General features: G+C 42.0%; 1 protein-coding gene across 1 annotated transcript in view; it reads right to left on the minus strand.

Annotated features, from left to right (window-relative positions):
* CDH26 (cadherin 26) overlaps positions 1 to 18,412 on the minus strand; it is a 43,300-nt gene that overhangs the window by 8,321 nt on the left and 16,567 nt on the right. The window contains exons 4-12 of the mRNA XM_025186156.2: positions 17,463 to 17,624; positions 14,882 to 15,029; positions 12,928 to 13,094; positions 12,625 to 12,753; positions 8,489 to 8,674; positions 8,034 to 8,302; positions 7,352 to 7,494; positions 4,488 to 4,721; positions 937 to 1,158 (exon numbers count right to left, since the gene is read on the minus strand). Coding sequence (XP_025041941.2) covers positions 937 to 1,158; positions 4,488 to 4,721; positions 7,352 to 7,494; positions 8,034 to 8,302; positions 8,489 to 8,674; positions 12,625 to 12,753; positions 12,928 to 13,094; positions 14,882 to 15,029; positions 17,463 to 17,624 — 1,660 coding nt within the window. The remainder of the gene's footprint in view (positions 1 to 936; positions 1,159 to 4,487; positions 4,722 to 7,351; positions 7,495 to 8,033; positions 8,303 to 8,488; positions 8,675 to 12,624; positions 12,754 to 12,927; positions 13,095 to 14,881; positions 15,030 to 17,462; positions 17,625 to 18,412) is intronic.

Consider the following 18,412-nt stretch of genomic DNA (forward strand, 5'->3'; position numbering starts at 1 on the left):
AAGATGTCTGTGGCAGTGAATTCCACAGGTTAACAATATGCTATAAAAGAGAGAATTCCCTTTTATCTATTTCAAGTGTCCTGCCTTTCAACTTCATTAGATGCTCCCTCTTTCTAATCTGAGAAAGAATCCACATTTCACATGCCGCCTTCATCTCTTCTCCTCTCTAAAATATGCCACCCTGAGCTTTTCACTCTCTTTAGTTGGAAGAATTTCTGGGACCGTTCATTTCTACTGCTCATCTCTGGACCCTTTCTATTTTCATTGTACTTCTGAGACAAACACACAATTCCACAAGAGAGCATCCTAGCTCAAGGTATGATGCCAAATGAGCATGGACAGTGTGACTTTCTAACCCGCTCTTCAGACAGCCCAATCATCTGTTAGCTTTCTTGATCGCGACTATACGCTGAGCACAGGTTTCAATTGAGCTGTCCACCAATAAAACTCAGACTTTTCTCTGAGTCACTACAGCTAATTTACAGGGGGGCATCCATGTGTACCTGTTGCTTAAATGATTCCCTTCCAGTGCTCATTACTCTTCGTTTGTCAACACTGGATGACATCTGCCATTGAACGGCACATGATGGCATTTTGCCAAACAACCAAACAGACTGTTCCCTTGGTTGATGGAGATGAAAATTGCACTGGTCGTTGCATGAGCACAGTTGTGGTTCCCACTGCAAGACAAAGGTGGCTCCACAATGTACTAAGGCTATACATCATCTGCTTAAGACCACTGAATGGTGGTGACACAAAAGGGCAGTTATTTAGTTCCACCTCTGCTGCACTCAGACATACTAGGAGACTCAAATGGCCATTTTACTGCAACTTGTTAAAGGCAAGTACAATAGGACACATATTAATAGGCAGCAGCTCCCATGAGATCTTATAGTCAAGTGATGGGCGAGGGGTAAATTTTAGCAGGTATCTTACCAAGAAGTAACAAGAAAGCTGCCAACATCACAGCAATGGCGCCACCTCCAAGATTCAATGACGTGAAATTCGGTTCTTCACATACGTTTCCATCATGGCAACGGCAGAGCCTCACAAACAAATTCTGCTTTCTTGACAATCCCTGCCTGTCCAGAATTAGGAGAGGCACCTCGTACTTGCCACGTGGGAGGCTTCTCAACATTAAAAGTTCAACTGAGTCACCTAAAAGAAGAAAGGTAAGAATTCTTGAGCCTCATGGATAAAGCCACAAGCTGCCTGAAAGCACAGGGTCATGGGGGAAGTGGCTTTTTCACATTGTGAGCCTTTCTGAAGTCTACACACAGAGTGGGAAAATTGATTGGAAGCACAAAGGGACAGAATGTCAGCGCGATGGGGTTCACAATTTGGGGTTTCATTTGCACATGCTGCTACCCAGATAACTTGGGCCAGTGGTGTAGTGCCTGCCTATAGCCAGCCCTTGATACGGGCGATGAGGACTGCCGCTTAGGGCGATGTGCTGATGGGGAAGCATATGAAGTCTCACCTGACCTGCTCTGGGGCCAGCTACCTAAGCAGGGAGGAAACACAGCAGCTCAGCCAGGGTCTGGAAGGGCAGAGACACTCACTCACTTGTCTCGAGTAACTCCTCTGGTCTGGTGGGAGCAGCAGCAGGAAAGGGTGCGGGGGAGGTTCCCCATTCTCCTTGAGACAGAGGGCGTTCTGCAGAAGCCATGTGGGGAATGGCTGGAGCAGGCTGTGCTGGAAGAGGATTGTGGTGGAGATTGAAGGACTGTGTGTGTGTGCAACTTCCTTCTCTGTTCTGGCTGACGGGTTTAGAGCAGCCCTGCTATGTGGGTATGTGTTAGTGTAGTGCAGGTCTATGTCCACCTCTCCCTTTTCTTCTTCTCCCCACCCTAAACGCCCCCACTTGTCCAGGAAAGGGCTTTCCCCTGGCTCTGCTGGCAGGACTGGTGTACTGTGCACACATTTAGCTCTGCGAAAATCACAGCACCAGGCTAACCCCTGTTTCTATCCCATCCCTCCCCTGCAGAGAAGTGACACATGGGGGGGAAGGAGACATGCACTGCACTGGGTTACATTAACCCATCCCTAGTTTTCTGCCAACCTCTGCCTGCCCAGCTCTCTCCCCCTTCCTCTCCTGCTTGCTGGAGGCAGCCTGGGGCCAAGACAGGAGAGGTAAACAATTGCATGTGCACCAAATAGCTTGCAATACTGAGGAGGAGGGGTGATCTGCTGCTGCTGCTGCTGCTGCTGCTGCTTCAGCTCTGCAGGGAGAGGCTAGGTACGGAAGGAAGGAACAGCTGCTTTCCCAAAGGAAACTGAGGACAAGGGGAAGAGCTGAGCTACCAGCTGGGAGGGAGGGTATATGACACTTGAGTTGTTGGAGGGGAACCTTTATATTGTGCTCCCCCATCAGCAGTTCAAGGCCTTGTTCTCCCTGTTCCTCTGGCTCAGAAGCTGAACTCACTTGGTCTGAGGGGGAATACTGCTGAGCCCCAATATGAGGTAAGTCGGGGGGGGGGGACATGAGAAAAATGAGTGTTACTGAGATCAGCTCCCCGGGTGCTCCCCCAACAGAGTGGGAAATGGGGGTCACAGCAGGTGGTATCTGCCTGGCTGGCTGAATCATATTTACAGAAGAACAGACAGACAAGGTGGGTGAGGAAAAATCTTTTTTGGCTTTGGACCAACTTTGGTTGATAGAAGAGATCGGCCCTTTTTCACTCCACAGACCTGGAAAAGATCTCTGTGGAGTTCCAAAAGGTTTTTCTCTTTCACCAACAATATTTGGTCCAATAAAAGATATTACCTCACTCCCCTTGTGAGTCATCTCTTTGTAACTCAGAGCAGTAACTGATCCCAAATTACAGCAGTTCCAACTACTAACATTGCAATCAATCTGTCCATGACTACAGCAAAAAACCACTAAGTGTTATTACAGGTCAAGAGATACCAAATAAATATCCTAAAACCAGACAGACATGATCTGTTGATTTAACTATTCATTTACTCATCCTTTTGTAACAAGCCCAGTTCAGAAGTTTATATCACTGAATTTTGACTCTAACAAGCTCTCGAGCAGCATTTTTTTTTGCTTTCCTTCGCAGTAAATAATTGAATTATTACTGATGGAAATATTTCGGGATGAGTGTGTGTGCGCGCACGCTGTGCCATCAATAGCTAATTTCTAAGTTAGTTGCAAAAAAAAAAAGATTTCAGGTGCTTAAGTATCCTCTGGCATCAGTTAGAATTGCCTCCTCATCGCCCCCACAATCTGAAATGGCAACCTTGGTGAGTCAAAAGTGGCCAGAGGGCTACTCAGGCAAGATGCGGCTCCCATGTGACAGCATGGAGCTCACCTTGAGCTGCAAGCCAAGCACCAGGCACAAAAGGGGAAGTGCAACTGCAGCAAGGGAGCTGCTAGGGCTCCTGCAGAGCAGTTCCAACTGTGGAGGAATTGCCCCACTGAAGGCAGTGACCCATTCAGATATTTTTACCCACCGTTTCATTTCACAATCTGATGCCATTCAAAACCAGCAGCCTTCCTTCTGAGCCTCATATTTTACGGTAAATATTTAATCTAAAATAATCCATTCCCCACATAGCTCTTAAAGGAAGTGATTGGCCAAGAAAAATTGATCATGACAATTCCCTTTGCAAGGGGCAGAGACAAGGGGAGCAAAGGACTTAGCAGCTTTTTTCATGAGCCCCCAGGACATGCCTTGTCCCTTAATCTCCTGAGACTCCAATTCCACCCCCCAGCTATGGAGAATACTCTGGCTCACAATCTCACCCCATCACAAGCAATGTCACAGTTTGCAGCAGCAAAGGCTCGCAGTGCTGCCTTCTGAATCTTAGCATTTTGATGAACATTTAGTATCTGTTGTTATTCATTAGTTTTGGTTTAGTTTGACACTTAGCTATGATGTTTTATGACTTATAGTTTAACAAACTGAATCAATTGTTATATCAATTTTTTTCAGTCAATTATAAAAACTTAAAGATTACAGCTTTATTTCTGAAATTTTCACTACTGCATACTTAAACTCAAGGGGTGCCAAAACACAAGTTCCCCCACAGAGCCATTTTCCCTCAGGCCAGCCCTGTTATAGCTGATACATGTTTCCAATACAATAAGAGATCTATCACTTTACAATATGGATAGTGCCTTCAGTTCCACAGTAATTGTGCCAATGATCAGAAAAGAAAACAGTTTCTTGCCCCATGTCAGATTACTTTAGAGGCCTCAAAGCAGAATGATACAAAATCCTACTGAGTCTGTAATCATGGACAATTGTATTAAAAGACATCTAAGTAGAGTCTGACTCACGTTTACTCCAGTATAACGCTACGCCATTGTCATGAGCGTGGATTTATTTTGAATCTATTCCAAAGTGAGAATGCAGAACTTAAGCCATTGAAGTGATAATTATATAACAGACGGTAAACATGACTGTGCTTGTGTCAAACAGTGATGGGATGCCAAAGTGAGCAGGAGTTTCACAGGGTGTGTGGGAGGGAGAACTTACCAAAACTCTTTCCTAATCTCCAGTTTTGCTTTATACTTTTTGAGTCATCAGCGAGTTTAAATGTAAAAGGACCAGCATACGGATGGGAGTCATTATCTTCCGCCTTTATGATGAGGGGATTCCATTTCTCTTTGTCACAAACTTCCAAGGAAGGTTTAACTAATGTTGGCACATGGTCATTGATGTCAGACAAGTAAAGCTGAATGGTGCCAGTGCCGGTCTGTGGCGGAACACCTAGGTGGAAACAACAGAGCCTGGCCAAGATATTCACAAGAGGAAACAGTCTGACATGACTGTCATGCCCAGTGTGTTTCTTATTAGATCCTAAATAATTAAATACATTAGCAAGATGTATGGACATTAGGATTATCCAGACTGAGTCTCCAATCAGATTGATAGTCAAATCATTTCATAGTGTGTTTTTTACCTGAGAATATTTAAGTGCTTTACAGGGAATAAACAATTAGCCGGTAATAATTAACATGTGAAGCATGTAGAATAAAATTGTGAAGCATGTAGAAGAACATAATTTGTTGGACAAAAGTCAACATGGCTTCTGTAAAGGGAAATCTTGTTTTACTAATCTATTAGAGTTCTTTGAAGGGGTTAACAAACATGCGGACAAGGAGGATCCAGTAGATATAGTATACTTGGATTTTCAGAAAGCCTTTGACAAGGTCCCTCACCAAAGGCTCTTGTGTAAATTACATGGCCACGGGATAAGAGGGAAGGTCCTTTCTTGGATTGAGAACTGGTTAAAAGACAGGAAACAAAGGGTAGGAATAAATGGTAAATTTTCAGATTGGAGAGGGGTAACTAGTGGTGTACCCCAAGGGTCAGTCATGGGACCAATCCTTTTCAACTTATTCATAAATGATCTGGAGAAAGGGGTAAGCAGTGAGGTAGTAAAGTTTGCAGATGATACCAAACTGTTTAGGATAGTCAAGACAGAAGCAGACTGTGAGGGACTCCAAGAAGATCTCACCAAAGTGAGTGATTGGGCAACAAAATGGCAAATGAAATTTAATGTGGATAAGTGTAAAGTAATGCACATTGGGAAAAATAACCCTAACTATACATACAGTATGATGGGGGCTAATTTGGCTACGACAAATCAGGAAAGAGATCTTGGAGTTATCGTGGACAGTTCTCTGAAAACTTCCACACAGAGTGCAGCGGCAGTCAAAAAGGCAAATAGGATGCTAGGAATGATTAGGAAAGGGATAGAAAATAAGACCCAGAATATCTTACTGCCCCTGTATAAAACTATGGTACGCCCACATCTTGAATACTGTGTACAGATGTGGTCTCCTCACCTCAAAAAAGATATTTTGGCCTTGGAAAGGGTTCAGAAAAGGGCAACTAAAATGATTAGGGGTTTGGAACGGGTCCCATATGAGAAGAGGCTAAAGAGACTGGGACTTTTCAGTTTAGAAAAGAGGAGACTGAGGGGGGATATGATAGAGGTCTATAAAATCATGAGTGGTGTGGAGAGGGCTAATAAAGAAAAGTTATTTATTAGTTCCCATAATAGAAGAACTAGAGGACACTAAATGAAATTAATGGGTAGCAGGTTTAAAACTAATAAAAGGAAGTTCTTCTTCACACAGCGTGTTGTCAATCTGTGGAACTCCTTGCTGGAGGAGGCTGTGAAGGCTAGGACTATAATAGAGTTTAAAGAGAAGCTGGATAAATTCATGGAGGTTAGATCCATAAAAGGCTATTAGCCAGGGGATAAAATGGTGTCCTTGACCTCTGTTTGTCAGAGGCTGGAGAGGGATGGCAGGAGACAAATTGCTTGATCATTGTCTTCGGTCCACCCTCTCTGGGGCACCTGGTGCTGGCCACGGTCGGTAGACAGGATACTGGGCTAGATGGACCTTTGGTCTGACCCAGTACGGCCATTCTTATGTTATGTAACTCTTGATACTATTGTCAGCTAGACAGATACTATCATCCCATGATGCCGATGGCTTAGCTGAGATACCAAGGATTTAGGTGTATTTCCACAGGGTGCACAGCAAGGTGAATTGGGACGAGAACATAATCCTCTCTCTCTCAGCCCCCCAGGCTTCTATCTCAGGTATGAGCACACAGAACCTACAGAAGAAAGGTGGACGACACAGTGCTACACCAGGGTTCAAGTCCCTGCTCTGCCATAATGCTCCTGTGACACCTTGGACAAGTCAGTCTCGGTCCTTATGTTCCCATCTGTCTATGAGGGATTGTAGCATGGCCTTACCCTGCCCTCCATTGTCTGTACCACTGCTAATTAGTGTGTGGGTGAAGTCAGAGATGCTGGTTGGGACCTGTAATGCCCCACCTCTCCCTCTGCAAGCTACAAGCACAGCTGCGATCATCTGAGATCAGACAGCGCCCTTGTCTGCTAAGTAAGGCTGGAAGTAGGCCTCTTTCACGGAGGAGGCATGTCACACACACACACACACCCTGCGTCCTCTGGAGATCAGAATTGGTGGACTTTAGGTGACTGCAAGACTGGCCTGCCTGTTTTCCCACGCACTCATTTGAGGCATTGATTAGGGGACAGGGTGGAGATCATTTTAGGGCAAGACAGTGTTGGGAAAGACTCGCTAAATTGAACTCAGAGGGCACCTCTGCCAGCGTCCAGTACTCCTGCTCTTTCCAGGAGTAAGGGAAGCCGATGGGAGTGTTTGCTCCCTTTGGTCTCCCATATGGGGACACCACCAAGATCGGTTTAAGGAAAGCCAACTACAGCTACGTATTCTATGTCACTGGAGTTGCGTACGTTAAGCCAAGCTGCCGGGTCTAGTGTAGACCTGGCTTAACACTCAAAGCACATACTCAGATGCAGTCTCATTTGCTATCTCTGACCAGAAACTTACCATTATCTATAGCATGAACAATAACAGGATAAATACTGTTGTTCACATAGGGGGACTCCCGATCAAGTTCTTTCCTGGCAGTAAGAATACCAGTGTTCTCATCAATATTCATCCAACCTGCCGGATCATAAACTATTTTGTATCTTAATAAAACAAGACATAAAAATCCATGGTTAAACAATGATTTAAATATCTCAGGCACTCCAATTCCAGTTCTATTACATCTCCTGGTTCCGTTTTAAGCCCCAGATATTTCCACTCTGGGAATTCACTTGTTTGTTTGTTTACTGTTTCTCATTGATGAGAAGTGATAAGACAGCTTCACTAGGGACTGAATTCTCTTCATCTGCCAAAACATTTACAATGTAGCTAGTGGCAATGCAAACTTCCCCATATTAGTGCTAACTAATATGACTTGCCCACAGTACAAAAACACTGTTAAGGGTCAAAAGACCAAGCAAGTACTGTATGATTGGCATAATTGCTTTTACTATTTCAGAAGCAGAACTAAATATTTCCTATCTATGTCTGGAGGGTTGCTGCATCCAGCCACTCTAGTACTCCAATACTAGAATAGTTTAGAATAGTTGTGCTAAGAGGGTTTTTTATTAAAGTTAAAAGCTCTTTCCTTTGTGTTTCTTAACAATTTCCCCAGCTCAGAGTTTACAGTATCTCCACTCACTTTATCTTATTTGGCACCGCATCTGGATCTACAGCCATATATTCTCCAAGCTTCGTTCCAGGTTTCACGCCTTCTTCATTTGCAAGAAAAAGCAGTGGAAGGAGAAATTCCGGAGCATCATTTATATCTAGGACTTCCATACCCACTGATGCAGTGATGGGGGCTAACAGAGAATTCGTCGGCTTCCCATTATGGCATAAAGAGAAAGGCTCTTCATTTTCAACAGAAATAACAAGTCTCTTCTCTGAGACTTCTTCAAAGTCCAGAGGCTACAAATGCCAAAAAAAAAGTTTCCATTAGCAATTATGACTTTTCCTATGGAAAGATCATCTCTTTGTAACTCAGAGCTGTAACTGACCCCAAATTACAGCCATGCCAACTACTAACATTGCAATCAATCTGTCCATGCTATGAAATGCCATACTGTATCAAATCTACAGCTTCAGAAACACTACCTTAACAATGCTTAAAATGCCCTCATTTGTCTCAGGGTCGGTCTCAATGATGAACTGTTTCTTTTCATTGCCTTCCTCGATTTTGTACTTTGCTCTCCAAGCAGGTGTGTTTGGAGAATCTTCATCTTCCACCGGGAGCCTTAACACACCTGGCCCTACTTTGCCTTCTGAAATTTGCAGCTGATACTGAAAAAAAAAAAGATGGCCTCATCAGTGTCCATCAATCCAGGTTCCCATCACCCTTCCAAACCCTGAAGATCCACTTCACATGGCCCACTTCCTCTGGCCTAGCTTTAGGGTCCTCCCCTTTGGCAGGGTAGCTCCAGTGTAGACACACGAGGGCCTCTCCTACAGCTTCCTCCAGGACCCCCGTCCTCAGGATTGCAGAGGCTCTGTGGATGTGGCCTGAGGTTGAATAATCTCTGAAAATCTGGATGGGGATATAATTCTGTCCAGTGAAAATATCACCACAATAGTTATGTCTATTAGATTCATCTGCTGTATCGTCTGCTGGTAACTTTTAATTTTTGTTTAGGGCTCAATGATGCCTCCCTTACTCATAAGAACATAAGAATGGCCATACTGGGTCAGACCAAAGGTCTATCTAATCTAGTATCCTGTCTTCCAACAGTGGACAATGCCATATGCCCCAGAGGGAGTGAACAGAACAGGAAATCATCAAGTGATCCCTCTCCTATAACCCATTTCCAGCCTCTGACAAACAAAGGCTAGGGACACTCATTCTGGCTCATAAGTACTTATGGACCTATCCTCCATGAATGTATCTAATTCTTCTTTGAACTCCTGTTAAAGTCCTGTCTTCACAACAGCCTCTGGAAAGAAGTTCCACAGGTTGACTGTGCGCTGAGTGAAGAAATACTTCCTTTTGTTTGTTTGAAACCTTCTGTTTGTTAATTTAATTTGTTGACCCTTAATTCTTATGCTATGTACTCATACAAAGTAGCACTTTACTCTGCAAACTGACTCATTGACATTAATGAAACTACGCAAGAAACAATGTCCTACGCAATGTAACTAAGGGTGATGGATTCTAGCACTTCTATCCTAGAACTTAGGTAAAGCACCATCCATTGCCAGAGCCTGGGGAAGCTTTTCCACACCCATGTATCTCACAGTGCTTTTCATACCATTTGAAACTACAAAGAAATACAAACACTGATACACATATGGAGAGAAGAAATCACAATAGCTACAGAGAGCCATAGAATTTAACTAGCATGTTTATACCCATAAAGTCCAAACTTCACCCAGTAGCCTACTGGAACAGGTGCATTTTGCTCTGTATCCTGTAGCTTTCCAACTCTAGCAAATGAATGAGTGAATTCCATGGGCGGAGATCTTCCATGGCTATGTCTTAGTCAAACGTTGTTTTGTGCACTTTGTGGCCAATGCTCCAATGTAAGGCCCTTTTCTGCTGGTGTGCACCTTGACAGCATATGTGTGGGTTTTAAACAGTTAAGCACCCCATCTTCATTCATTAGAATAGGCAAGTTACAAAACTGGTTTTACTTTTTCTTACACAAATGGACTATACCCCTAAAATCCTCAGCCGACTCATACGCTCTTCAGAGCTCTTTCCCCAAAACCAGACAAAGAAGGCGGCAGCAGAGAGGAAATGGAAATAGCATGCTGTTTAGAAATTGGGTGGCTGTAATTACTTTCAGCTCAGACTAAAGTCATGGCTCCTTCCTCAAGCAGAAATTCTGGTCCCTTAAAGGTCAGGAAGCGAGTTCTGGACCTCCTTAGTTTTTGGATGGGGTAGGATTTCCATCTCTCCCAGCCTCAGATACAGCAGCAAAAGCATTTAATGAAAAGGTAAGGACTCAAGTATAACAATACATACAGCATTGTTGTGGATCTGAGTCTGCAATCCAGTCAAAAGAGAGTGTCACGGCAGTGAGTTAACTTTTCTGCAATGTGCAATTGCTGTTTTCATAGCACCAGCTTACAGAAATGGCACTAAAACTTTTAGGGGAACCAATATCAATACATGGGAATTCACTGTCAAATGTCTTCCGGTCTGCATTTAAGAGATTTCTACTAACATTCAACAATTCCAAAGCCAGAAACATTGTCTCCTACATTACAATTTGTTTAATACTTGAGGAAAATATCTTTTTCCTCTTCTGATAAATGTCCAGGCTTTTGGAGACTAATCCTGGGACAATTTATATCAAAATCTAGTAATAATTTGGGCAAATGATTAAGGTATCCTGCAAGGTAAATGTGAAATTATTTGTAATCTTTTTTCTGCAGCCAGCTACATAGAATCCTCCCTGAGAATAATGGAAACTCTTTGTGTGGAATAACTGCAGAATTAGGCTTCTGAAGTAGGTGATAAGATGAACAGGAAAAAAAAAGAAATCTTTTGATCCAAAGATGAGCAGCTAAAAAAGCCAGCTCTGAGGTCAACTGTATTTTGTACTATCTTAATTTCTCCTGAGGCACTCACATACATCCTTTCTATTCTTTCCTCAAGAGCTGAGATAGCTGAGTGAAGCTCTCATAAGTGAACTCGGACAATATGGTGAATTTCTGGAACATGTGGCCCCTAGGGTCATAGAATCCTATGGCTAGAAGACACCTCAGGAAGTCATCAAGTCCAACCACCTGCCCAAAAGCAGAACCAACCCTAACTAAATCACACCAGCTAGGGTTTTGTCAAGCCAGGACTTAAAAACCTCTAGGGGTGGAGATTCTACCACCTCCCTAGGTAACCCACTCCAGTGCTTCACCATCCTGCTAGTGAAAAAGTTTTTCCTAATATCCAACCTACACCTACCCCACTGCAACCTGATACTATTGCTCCTCATCTTGCTATCTGGCACTACTGAGAACACCCTCTCTCCATCCTCTTTGAAACCTCCCTTCAGGTAGTTAAAAGCTGTTATCAAATCCTCCCTCACTCTTCTCTTCTGCAGACTAAATAAACCCAAGTCCCTCAGCTTTTTCTCATAGGTCATGTGCTCCAACCCCCTAATCATTTTGGTTGCCCTCCACTGGACCCTCTCCAATGCATTCACATCCTTTCTGTAGTGGGGGCCCCCAGAAATGGATGTAATACTCCAGATATGGCCTCACCAGTGCCAAATAAAGGGGAATAATCACTTCTCTAGGTCTGCTGAAAATGCTCCTCCTAATGCACACTAATATGCCATTAGCCTTCTTGGCTACAAGGGCACACTATTGACACATATCCAGCTTCTCATCCACTGTAATCCTTAGGTCCTTTACTGCCAAACTGCTGCTTTGCCAGTAGGTCCCCAGCCTGTAACAGTGTTTGGGATTCTTTTGTCCCAAGTATAGGACTCTGCATTTGCCCCTGTTGAACCTCATGAGATTTCTTTTGGCCCAACCCTCCAATTTGTCTAGGTTTCTCTGGACCCTATCCCTACCTTCCTATCAAACAAGCCCAAAATAATCCCTTGAACTGATATTTTAGAAAAACATCCTGTCTTGATTTAAAAATTGTCAGTAATGGAATGAATTGTTCCAACAGTTTAGTTACTCTCACCGATAAACATTTGCACTCTATTTCTACTTAGCACATGTCTAGCTTTAACTTCCAGCCTTGTTATCCCTTTCTTTGCTCTACTGAAGAGCCCATTATTATATAAGTGTTCCGCAGACAGGTACTTCTAGAATGTAATCGGGTCACCCCTTAACCATCTCTTTGATAAGCTAAATAGCTTGAGTTCCTTGAGTCTATCACTAATGGCAGGTTTTCCAAGATTTTAATCATTCCCATAGCTCTTCCCTGAACCCTCTCCAATCTAGCAATATCCTTCTTGATTTGTGGGCACTAGAACTAGACACGGTATTCCACCTGCAGTTACACACTGCCAAACAGAGGTAAAATAATCTCTCTACTCTAACTATTCCCATTCAAGCCTCCCAGGATGGCATTCGTTTTTTGGCCACAGTGTCACACTATGAGCGCATGTTCAGCTGAGTATCCATCACTTAATGCTAATGTGTTAATAATTCACATCCATACACACGTGAGTTTGATTTTGCAAGGTGCCAAATGCTCTTAATTTGGACTCAGCACCTGGCAGGATTGAAATATCTTTGGCTTAGGATGGTTCAGTAAAGTAGCTGCACTTTCTCCTTACATTTTCCTTGGTAAATGCAGGCAGGTGGTTGTTTGTATCCTCAATGGCAATGTTAACTGTTGCAGTGGATGACATTTGTGGGGTCCCATGGTCTCTGGCTTTGATCAGAAGTTTAAAAGATCTGGCAGTCTGAAAAACAAGTTAATTAACTTCTAAAATGTAGGTTAGGGAAAAGGGTCTGGTCATTGCTAGACTGTTCATCCTTTAAACTATACTTGTGAGCCTCCACCTGTCCCACAGATTCCTATATGAACATCAATGGACACATGGCAAGTATAGATCACAACATATTTTGTACTTCACCTTATATTCCAAGCATCCTGAAACCATTATCAGACCACTGGTAGGATCAATGTTGAATCTGGGCTCTTTGAGATTGGGTGTCTGTGTAAGAAGGGAATAGGTCACCCGAGAATTAGCCGTGTTTTCTTCATCTTTGTCGAGGGCTGTCACTTGGAAAACTGGCTCATCTAGGATGAAGAACTGAAGTATTTATTACAAAAGCTCACAGCTGATATGGATGTACTTGGGCCTAATGACCTTTATCCCTCTTTATTACCCCCCTCCACCCTAATTACCCACAACCCCCCGCCTTTCTGCATGGCCACTAGACTCCTCTCTGTGCCTACACATATTTTCCTCCACATTTGCACTGAGGTTTGCCACTTACGTGGCTATTGCTTAGCAGCTCCGGCCTCCTCTCCTGTTGCTATAATTAGCTCATTTATGGACACAAATTTGTAGGAAAGACTTAATCTACAAAGATAATTGATTGCATTTCTGTATTTCTCTACTAAGTAATTCACTGGTTTCTAACCCAGCAGTGCTGCCAGCCAGCCTCACACTGTGTGTTCACATCACTGTTCTTTCCAAGCACACCCAATTTATTGCTGATCATCTGATTCATTAGTGGAACTGGAAACAGTTCAAATATGGCTTCCGTTCGAGGAAAGACTACAAATATTAGGACTGTTTAGCTTTGGAAAGGCATGACTAAGGCATGCTGAAAGAGATCTACAAAATCAGAAATGGTGCGGAAGGAGTGAACAGAGAAGTGTTGTTTATCCTTTCAGACAACACAAAAAACAGAGATCATGTGATGAAGTTATAGGCAGCAGATTTAATACAAACAAAAGGAAATGCCTCTTCACATAATGCACAACTAATCAGTGGAATTCATTGCAATTGGATATTGCATTAGCCAACAGTACAACATGGTTCAAAAAGAACAATGTGAGTTCAAGGGGGATAAGTCCGTCAATCGCTATTTGGCAAGATGGTCAAGGATGCAAGCCCAGGCTCAGGGTGACCTTAAATTTCTGAATATCCACTGCCAAGAATGAAAGACAGGATGGATCACTCCATAATTATCCTGCTCTCTTAGTTTCCCCTAAAGCTCTGGTACAGGCTGCTGTCAGTGACAGGATACTTGGTAAAAAGGACCCTGGTCTGACCCATTATGGAAGCTTCTATGTGCCTATCTGTGATGAAAGGGTCCAATTCTGTGACATTCTCAGCACCTCTGGTAAACAGTTCCCACTAAAATCAATAGCAGTGTTGCCATTTACATAATCAGGAGTAGAATATTAAGCTGGTTTTTTTTATTTCCAGTTTGGAGCTGGCCCTGTCTACTTCCAACCCCTTTATTTTGCTACAATTTTGTAGAAGTCTTGACTGATAAAAAAAAGTACCAGACCAAAGGACTCAGGAGCTTTTGTTAAAGATATTTGGTGTTTATGTATAACATGCTGCCACAGTGTATTTAAATGTGATGTAGACAAAAACTTTGGCATTCTATCTTCTCACATAAACAGGAAGACACTTTTTTGATCTAGGAAAATAATTCACTTTAAGCCTCAAGCTTTGCAACATCATTTAAACTGTGCAATAATAATGACTCTCCAGACTGCCTTCCCTTTTGCTGTATTCTTTATAAGAAATTGGTTTCAGACCAATTCTTCCTTTAGCTAAGACTTAAATCCAATTGCAACACCGCAGTCAGAAATGATAGTAGCAAAGGAATTGCTATAGGGCCCAGACCTAAAAACAAAAGTACGTTTCATGGACACTGGGGCTACTTAGGATAATCTGTAAGCACCTATTATTAGGTGCTTATAGAATTGGGACTTGTCTGTATATTACTTAGGATTCCAACAGGACTGGAAAATTGATCCTTCACTCTCTAAACCTATGTTTAAAACTACAGGGGAGAAAAAACCCACAAGCCAGTAAAAATTGCTTCTTTAGAGGCACTTACTCTGATTGTGGCTTTCTTTTATTGTAATGTTAAATTCGTCCTTGGGAAACTTGGGTGAGTTATCATTAATGTCTTTAATCTTAATGATGAAAATTAAAGATCTGTCCACTATCTCCCCAGTCGCTCTATGCACAACATCAAAACATATCTGAGAAATGGATATCAATACAGAAACAAAGTTAGTCATCAGAACTGCACAGGAAATTTCTTGATGACAAAGCTAATTTCAGTTACAAACATACTTAGCAACCTTTTTTTTCGTTTGCATCATTAACAATGAGTTGCTTCACTTGGCAAAGTTAGTATATGGTAAAAGTTCTAGACTTTTTTGTAAAAATAAATATAGTGAAAGCGTTGTTATCTGGCACTAAATGGGGGTTGCCAATTAACTGAACGTACTGGATAACTAAGCTTATAGCTCTGCCTCTGCCCCCTACTGGTAGATCTGGCTCTCAGCAGCTAGAGTAAGGCTGAGGGGGAAAGTGGCACCTGCTGATGAGATAGCTGGCAGTACCATCTGTCAGAAGCCCCTCAGCAGCTGGCTGCGCAAGGGGGAGTAAGGTGCACATCAGTATTGTGGCTAGGGGCATTGCTAGTTAACCCTTCATTGTACATAAATAAAATGGAAATTCAGCTGCACAAAATAATCCAGCAGTTTAAAACAATCAAAGACAAAATTGGGTACAACATTATTTTATGGGTCACGTTTTCAGCCCTGGGCTTTAGCTGTATGGATCATACTTCTGGGCATGCAACTGTTGCATTTGTACATAATCATGTGCATGCAAACACCACAGATGGACAACTTCTAGATGTGTGCAAATATCAGCTTGAACATACATAAGCAGGGACAAAGGTAGTATTTTTTAAAAGCACCTATGTTCCAATGAATTTCAATGAGACTGTGACTTAACAACTGCTTTTAAAAGGGACAGTCTTCTAAATCACTTCCGTGTTTGTGAAAATATTGCCCATAACTTTAGTTTAATGAGATTCCATGTTGTCCCTGACTATACAATGGACACTCACAATAAAAGGAGACACTATGCAAATATCACTAGACCAAAAATATTTGCTTTAGTTATACTCCCTTCCCTGGAATAAATGAGCTTTACAATCAGAAAGGCTGGCATAGAGTGAACTTCAAAATCCCATTTATAGATATTCAGGTTTTAAATTCATGTACTGAAGTTTTCCTTTCTGGAAGTATTTGCATATTCATCCAGGCAGGGACCAAAAACTATACACTCAGATTCATTTGGTCAATGCAAAAGGGCAGAATTCTGCAAAGAATTATGAGTATGCAGTATTTGCAATTAATCCACAGAGAACACTTTTTTTTTTTTTACTAATCATGGAATAAATTTAAGGAAACAGTCTACTGCAGATTTCTACAGAGAAATTAAAAATTAATAATTTATTTGCCCTAATAATAATATCAATAATTTCTAATGCTCCCTTTTAAAGGCTAGACTGTGCTGGTTACTGTGATATAAGGCTATAATAAAAGAATTGGAAAGCCAAGTTAACAATAACTTGAGCTCTGATTTTATATTTCATCTACTTTAGCTTTTACCTTTTGTTACTGATGCAGGGCATCAAGAGAAAACAGTAGACTTGCTGGGGGCCTGAAGCTATAGCTTCTCTCTCAATGTACTTTGCTATTGTAGGCAGCTCACCCACTCCAGGACAAGAGTATTACTGGTCTTTCACCATGCACAAACAATCAGCACTGCCAGGGAACTTAACACTACATTCTTACAGAGAGAAAGCATCAGTGGGAGAATCTAACATAACATGTAATTTCAGGAGACCATTGTTGCACCTGCCTTCTTGGCCACTTGATGCAGATTGTGAACCAGGTTCAGCAGGCTTTTTTCTGGCCCCAGCTTGGCCTGGTTTCCTCTCCACACTGTGCTTGTGGGGCAGCATTCCAGCCACTAATGCATGTGGTGGAAGAGGGCCCAACTCTACATCTGGAGGGTGGTTCACAATGCCTAGCCACCCTGGGTACAGAGGCCACCCTTTGGTTTTGGAACCTAACTACTGAACTCTGACATTTGCCTATCAGAGGAAAAAGAGTTTTCTGATGACCAATATCAATACCCCCTTTATATATCAGCAAAAATTTGCTCCCAGAAACAGTAATCACACAGTAGCACTGCATTATAGCCTAATAATTTTTTGTTTTAAAACTCATGCTTTGCTGCCAAAGTTGCAATTTATCAAGAGGTGTACAACATGAACCTTTGACTTCAGGGTATGGTTCAGCCACACTTCCTAAGAAGGACTTGTGCTGCTTCATAGCACTGTCACTTTAACTATGCAAAGTGTAAAATTTGGGTTTGCAGGACATCTAGCCTTTGTGCTATGCTTGACAATGACATTGATCAGTGTCTAATCTAAGCAATTTTATGGAGACCATTGGCATTTCTTGACTTATAAGAGTAAAGCAAGAAAGGAAAAAGCAAATACAAACTTGAATTTACTATTACATTTTCATCTTCACATGAAACATTTAATGATAAGAGTGTAACTTAATGTTCCCATATGTTTAAATGTACCTCTAAACTCTAATTACCTTAAAAGAAGGGGTTTTCTCTCTGTCAATGGTACGATGTACGTACACATGTCCATCGGCATCATCTTTTATAGAAAACAACCCAAACTCTGGAGCCTCATCCACACCAGCTCCACTGATTGAATATATTAAGGATATATTAAATGCCATATTGTTGAACAGCTACAAAAGAAATGGAACATTAGAGAAAAGCTAATTATCATAGGATTAAGTTTCGACACCAGGATTCGAAGCTTTTAAAGAGACATTGTCAAAAAATCAGAACATATTGATTTGGTACATTGCTGTAGTCATGGTTATGTTACTCTACACTCTTGGGCTATGTCTATGCTGCACAGTTATTTTGGAATAAGCTATTCCAGAATAGTTATTCTGAAACAGTTTATTTCAAAATAGCATGTCTACACTGCAGAGAAGCCTCTAAATCAGTCTGAGGCAGGCTTCTCTAGTGTAGACGTGCTATCTTGATTTAGAGCCCCAGGAAAAATAAACTTAGAATTGTCCTGGTGAGGGGCTATTTTGAAATAGCAGAAGTGGAGCGTCTACACACGCCTTATTTCGAAATAGCTATTTCAGAATAGGCATTATTCTTCATAGAATGAAATTTACAGAAGTCAGAATAAACCATCTGTTCTTTCGAAATTATTTCAAAATAACGGAATTGCTGTGTAAACGCTCACATAGTTATTTCAGAATAACGGCCGTTATTCCGAAATAACTTTGCTGGGTAGACACATACACAGAGATTAAATGCCATAGGATGTTTTTAGCAACTATAGGTTGAACCTCTCTAGTCTGGCACTTGAACCAGAGTTTGCCGGACCATGAGAGATCAGTATTGTTTAGCAGCATTACCAATACTTTCACTGTTTACTGGGCTCTTCAAAGACATTTAGGGGTAAATTAGAGCTAAATAACAGCACAGAACACAGAGAGCCAGGACTAATGGC

Source organism: Pelodiscus sinensis, chromosome 18 (assembly GCF_049634645.1).
Source record: "Pelodiscus sinensis isolate JC-2024 chromosome 18, ASM4963464v1, whole genome shotgun sequence".
Taxonomy (NCBI): Eukaryota; Metazoa; Chordata; order Testudines; family Trionychidae; genus Pelodiscus; species Pelodiscus sinensis.